This window comes from Lathyrus oleraceus, chromosome 3 (genome assembly GCF_024323335.1).
Source record: "Lathyrus oleraceus cultivar Zhongwan6 chromosome 3, CAAS_Psat_ZW6_1.0, whole genome shotgun sequence".
In the NCBI taxonomy this organism is placed as follows: Eukaryota; Viridiplantae; Streptophyta; class Magnoliopsida; order Fabales; family Fabaceae; genus Lathyrus; species Lathyrus oleraceus.
The window spans coordinates 106,384,397-106,391,267 of NC_066581.1; the positions used below are offsets into that span (position 1 = coordinate 106,384,397).

Genomic DNA, 6,871 nt, shown 5'->3' on the forward strand with positions numbered 1-6,871 from the left:
GCTTAACCTGAGCAAAGACTTGCTATAAAGAGGTTATGGATTAACTCAATTTGATACTAGAACTCTCAAGTAAAAAAAAATAAGAATCGAAGTAGACAGTATGATTTAAGGTTGAATCATTTGAAATCTTAGAGTCTCTTTTTAACTTTTCTCCTTTACTATATTGCATTTTATATTTTGCACTTAATTCTCTACTTCATTTTTTTTCTTAAAATTGATCAAACTTAAAACAACCTTTTTATAAATAAATTTAAAAAAAAAACATTTAACATAATCCATCCCCACCCTTGTGTTTAGAGTCATTTAATCGTCGTAATGATCTATAAAGATTAAAATAGCTAAGGCACATGATCACAGACAAGCTTTCACGACAGTACCTTCAAAACGACCAAGTCAATCATAGAAAAAGATATTTTAGGTTAAAAAATATGTACCTTAATTTGATATATTATATTTCCTTTTATAGTCATACTCTAAACTAAGGTTTTATGGACCTAGAACCTCCTTGAGCAAAAAAATTAGCTAAAGATAAAAAAGACAAAATTTTAATTTATAAAAAGATATGAAAGATAAGTGAAAAAATTATTTCTGTAATTTATTAGTGGTTGTGTCAGAGAACATATGTGTTGAAGTGTGAAAAATTCTTAGAGATATATGCATTGAGTGGCTCACTAAATGTTATAATGAAATTATAAAAACAAAACAAATGTCAGATGAATGGAGTAACAGTCTATAAGATCAAGGGATATATAAAATTTTATAAATTATAAGGGTTTAAACAATGAAACTCAAGTTAAATGGTTGAAAAGGAGGAGAGCCCGAGAGTTTTATGTGACAATTGGAAGGAAAATTTTAACAATCAACTTGCATTGTTGTACATGATTGAATATTGGGCGGATTAGATTCAAGACAAGAATAAACTAACTGTATCATAGATAAAGAAGTTGTGATTAATGTGACAAGACTTAAGAATTGACAATATTAAAGAATATTGGAGTAGCCCGTAAGATAAAAAAAAACTGTGAAAAATAACTTTCGATGATTAAGACATGTAGAAAAAAGGGCTGTGAATTTTATTGTGAGAATAGCATATTAAATAGAGAATAGTCAAATAACTACAGACAGGGACACATCTAAAAAAAACTAAAAGCTATCAAGATTCCTAAATATACAAATTAGTGTAAGTTGATCTATATAGTCAATCTCTTATTAGTTGAGTTTTCAAACAATGACATTGTGCATTTTCTTAGTTGAACATAATGAATTTAAAAAAAAATGTCAAAATTTGTTAAAGTCAACTTAGGTATAGAAAAATATAAATAAAAAGAGAATCAAAATTTAAAACTAAGAAACTGTTGGAGTAAATTTGCTGTAACTTTCAAACTTGCATGAAAATCAAAGATCCTTGCACATACATACTTTTATATAATAAATATCTAAACTAATCTACTTCTCAATAAAATGAAGGGTTGTTCACACCAAAAATGAAATGTAGTAACTAGTCACTATATTGTATATGTACATAGTTGTGGGTTAAAAGTACTTACATTTAAGTCCTCCAGTTATTGGTGATTTCCGGCTGAGTTAAGTTATATTTAAGAAAAATTAATGATCAAGCCAATAAAAAACATTGGTTTTGATCGAGTCGGATCAATTCGTATTAGCTTGAGTCAGGGTTTATATTTCCTATAGCTGAAATCCAGCAGGAAATTAAAACATGGAAGCACTTACGAACAGTCAATAGCTCAATTAAAAGAAAGAATAAGAAATAAGGCTGTCTTGACTAAAAGAGAGATCAATAACAAGTGTGGAAACATTATGGCTCACAACTGGTGTGTATGCGCAAATCCATTGCACATTCAGGGGGAGCGTGAACATAAATTAATATAAGTTTAAAGTTTAACATGTTAAGTGTTGGCTCCGGCGTGAAATTGTAAATGCTTCCCAAAATTCAGTTCATTAAGCTGTTAACAGAAGCCATGAGTTGTAGTGAGAATGAAATCCCTTCACAGCAAAGACATATAGAGTTTCAAATACTTAACGAATTAACCAAAACAAGTGGAAAATTTGACCCCATGCAAAACAGAAATGCAACTAAGCAGTAATTGCATTAAACAAGAAACTATGACAAAAGCTACTCAAATGCAGTTATGCTGAAACACATGCAGAGGCATCGAAAGCACTAATACATCAGCAGCAACTCAAGAAATGACCAGCCAGAAAGACATGTAAGCGGTAGAAGCGCAATTGATAGAAACAGAAACAAAAAAATGACATGTGCAGAATCGCAGAACCAAAAAAATACAAAAACACAATGCGTATAGAACCAAAACAGTAAAAACATGAAGCAACAGCCAATAACTGTATCATAGAAATCAAGTTGCAGAAGCAAGAATAAAATCCAAAAATTTAATGCATACTAAGAGATGGAAATGAACCCACAGAAATGGCAGCCTATAACTGTATCACAGAAATCAAGTTGCAGATGCAAGAATAAAATCCTAATGCATATTAAGAGATGGAAATGAACCAACGTGAATCTTTTGAGGTATGGTCAATATGACCTACATCCTTGGGAGAAAGCAGCTTCACTATTAATCAAAGAATTCAGTTACAAACAGAGAAACCTTGATTCTTGCTCCTTTTAAGATGAACAACAAAGAACTCAAGTTTTTCACACTATTTTCTCTCAAAGTCAAACCTCTGATCCCTCACTCAAAGAGACTAAAGAGAGACTAACATGAAAACAAGGTCCACCCACAAAAGAACAAATGGAACCCACCCAAAAAATATATATTTGAAGGAACTCTTCATATTAGCCATTATATCGACAATATTGTTGAGTTTGGATCTTCTCCTAATTTTGAATTACAGGAGATGGTTTATCTTTAGACATATAACAGGAAATGGTTTTATTTGAGAGAGAAATAGAGTTTTTTTGTTAAATATAATTACCAGTGCCTACAAGAAGTTATGATAGGTTCTTTTGTATGATAAAGATTATGATTTTTTATCTCCATCAGGACAATACATCGTTATTGAAGAATTTGAAAAGATCCAGTCCAATAATATTTCCCATACTTCATAAGATTTTTGTTTTAAATTTAAAAAAAAATGCACTGGAAAGGAAACACTGACATATTTCTAACACTAATAATATAGGGACGTTTAGGAAGTTTTAAGCATATGACCTCAAACAAATTACACAAGACAAACCCCTTGCCACCAGGCAGTAGCCTAGTCTTAGTGGTTTACGAGTCAGCTTGAACATACCATAGCAAATATCTAACCTAGAATGAAAAAAATTACAGCACTGATGGTCAGTGTCTAGTTGTCCACTTACCATCGTGTAATATAGTTATGGCTATTATTTAAACTATTAATATAACTCGTTGACTTGATTTCAATGTCTGCTAACTAATAGCTTATTATATTCTGTTACAACATGGTTATGACTTATGTGACAGTTTTTTTTTTTTCACAACAGCTATGAGACAGTAAGCAGACAACAAAAGAAACATTAATACTACTTCTCATGTAACAACCATTCATCCGGGTCATTGATTTCAGCAAATGCTATTTGTACATGTAAAACATAAGCAACTGTTACTTGCTCGTACAATGATATTTCTAACAAAAAGAATTATCATTGTTGTATAATAATATACCTCAATCATAAAGCATGTAAGTAACAGTACACATACTTTCTAGAGTTTATAGGCAGCAGGACTTCTATCACTAGCTCTTAATTAGATAAAAAGTACTTCAAAACTACCTACCTGAAAAACTATTCCCTTGTTATCAAATCAAATTTGTTATAATATAGTCAATCCAAGTTTATCAAATATATCATAGTTAGCATTAGGTTGCTAAGTAGAGAGAATAGGCATCACCTGAATTCCCAAACCATTTTTGGCACCCACACAAGATTATGAAAAGCTGATGAACAACTGTATTACAAGTTTTTGCATGAATTTGTTCAGTTAGTTGAAATATTCTCAGCCTCTTTTTGTCACCAGCTTCAGTTAGCTTTGCTATGTTAACTAAAGCAGCTTTAGTTAGTAGTCAAGTCCTATATAAGGAATACTGCCCTCCCGTTAACGTAACAGAAAACCAATCAATGAAATTCCGTTAGGTTCTCAAAACTCAAGATTTCATCACTCTCGTCATGTATCAATGATCTCAAAACTCAAGATTTACATAGAAACTTATCAGAGCACAAGATGGGTGTGTGTGCATGTGTGCGTGTGAAACAAATTTCTCTTTTGGCATACTCGCCTTCAAAATGCCAAGCAAAGTTTTCCACAAATACAGAAAGAAACAGGCTGCATGCTTAAAGCATCAAATTCCAATATTTCCACTTAACATACAGATAGATTGCTTGCTCGTGATATCCCATAAAACAATTTTAAAAGAAAGAAGCATAATTTCAAACCATAGAATATATAAAAACTCTAGACAAACCGTCCAATATATCTAATGGGTATGTTATAGATTGATGACTAAATGAAAATTGAAACTGCAAAAAATCATCCTACTAAAGTAATTCTCTTTGATAATGCTCTGGTGCCATTTAATTTATTAACATTTTTATAATAGTACCATTATTCCTTGGCAATTTAAATTCAAGTCACAGAATCCATATTCTAGATCAGATCTACACTTCTATATAAACAGGTAAAGGTTCAAATTATCATCTGTTGTTGAACCTGCCATGTTTCATAGATAAAAATACCCTGATTAATTATTTTCTGATTAAAATCCAATAAGAATAAGATTAAGTCAGTAGGTTTCAGCATGCTGACAACTGAACTAAAAATCCATCTAAGAGTCAGTTGCATGTTTGTCTTTGACAGTGAAAATTGTTGAGTCTTGAAACTATAAAACTCTCGAGAGCAACATGAGCAAACTTTAAGCTCTTTAAACTAAAAAACAGCAACACTCTAGCTTTTCAAGATATATGCAGTTGCTGTGGATGTTTTAAGCATAAGTACGTGTATTTTGTACAAATGGATCCCACCAAAATGAATACCTAGACACCCTTGTGGAAAAAAAATTATACACCAGAGGTAAATGTTGCAACTGAAGTATGCAAAATAAAGTTCAGTATGTAGCTTTTGCATTTAAATCCCCTTACTCAAGCCATATTGCTAAAAGTTAGGATGACTAAGAACCTATTCTAATTTTGATTGTGATGAATTTAAGTACCAAAACTGTTCAACTAAGAACAATAACTTGACGTATACTAGTTTCCTGGCACCAACCATACACAAACACCCTAAATGGATTGGACTGCGTCTACTCAAACCCAAAAGCAACATATTTTTCAAAAACAGAACTATAATTAAGTAACTACATATGTACCAGACACAGACACAAACATCACAGGTTACCAAAAGGATTACATTTTAAAGGAAAATATACAATCAAGTGCAATAATTTCATTTTCTATATCATCATATGACTGAAATAGAATGTCACAAGGTTCATAATGCAGGGTGAGAAGAAAATAAATGTTCACTAAATCCAAAAATATAAGCACTTTCATCCAACCAATTTCAGCTCTTAAACACTCTCTAGAATATAACAAGCAACGAAAACAGAGTGTAAATCAAGAAACAAGCGTACGCTATCAACCCACGATGTTCATCGCCGCCATCAGTGAGAGAAACCACCAGACCCGTGGAAGCCCTAGTGGCCCATAAAACGAAAACTGCAGCGATCGAGATTCCAAGGAAACCTCCCTGTGGAAGAAAAAGCGACAGTGCAGAGAAAATCACCACCGGCAACATAGAGTAACCGACAACGCTGGTGCAGGTATGCAGATCCAAATTCCCGGTTCGACCAGCCAGCATGTTGAAAACAACGTATAACAAGATCGAAGAAACCACGATCCAACCTAATATCACACCAAATTGAATTTTTCCGGCGAGTAATTGGAATAGGCAAAAGGCCATGTAGAGAAGAATAGGACCGGATAGATCAGCGTCTTTGTGCACAGTGTGGTTCACACGAAACGGGTTAAGAACCGATCTGATTTTGCTCCAGATTTGATCTGGGTGAATACCGAGTTCGTCGAGAAGAGGCTCCTCGTCGTCAAAGTTGACGGAACCACCACCGATGCCGGGGCCGGAGTATATAGGACCGGAGGAGGTGGAAACGGCGGCGGAACCAATGTCGAATGACATGAAAGGGATTCCGGAGTTAGGTTGAAACGGCGGTCTTGGTACGCGGCGTTGTTGGTTATTTGGGTCGCCGATAGATGGGTTTCCGGCGGATGCAAAAGATACCGGTGGGATTTTGAACTCTTTCTCCATGATTTCGAGATCTGGTTGAAGGAACAGAATCTGCGGTAAAATTAGGGTTTTGAGAAGATTCAAATTCAATCTCGAAATTTTAGGGTTTCTTCGATCTTGTTCGTTAGAGTCTGTGTGTAGAATATGTGGGTCTGTGACGCTGCGTTTTACGTTTTCATCTTTTGCTTTGAAGCTTCGTGCGAAGAGGTTAACGCAGGAAAAATAAATATGAGGGGAAAAAAGGCCAAGAAGCTATTTACTTAGGAAAATTAATCTTATATTGCATTTCCTTGCAAATTTTGAATTTTTACTTAAATAATTTATTCTTTTTAAAAAAAATCAAAAATAACTCATATTTTAGATAATTTCCTAAAATAATTAATTTTGAAGAATTGGTGCGAGATAAATTGGCGTCTACTCTCTAAGTTAAAGAAATGGCACATATGTGTTAGGTTTAATAGGAGGCGTCAATTGGTCTGACACCTATGTGTGTTGTGTATTTTTTTTTTAAATAATATACATTTTATATAAAAATTGAAATCGGATCAATTGATATTAATATTAATATGTGTTTA

General features: G+C 33.2%; 1 protein-coding gene across 1 annotated transcript; it reads right to left on the bottom strand.

Moving 5' to 3' along the window:
• Positions 1–5,431: 5,431 nt before the first annotated feature.
• LOC127125660 (uncharacterized) lies at positions 5,432–6,565 on the bottom strand. The gene has a single exon (XM_051054451.1). It carries the CDS (start codon positions 6,315–6,317, stop codon positions 5,577–5,579), a length of 741 nt encoding a protein of 246 aa, XP_050910408.1. The 5' UTR covers positions 6,318–6,565; the 3' UTR covers positions 5,432–5,576.
• Between the last annotated feature and the right edge of the window lie 306 nt (positions 6,566–6,871).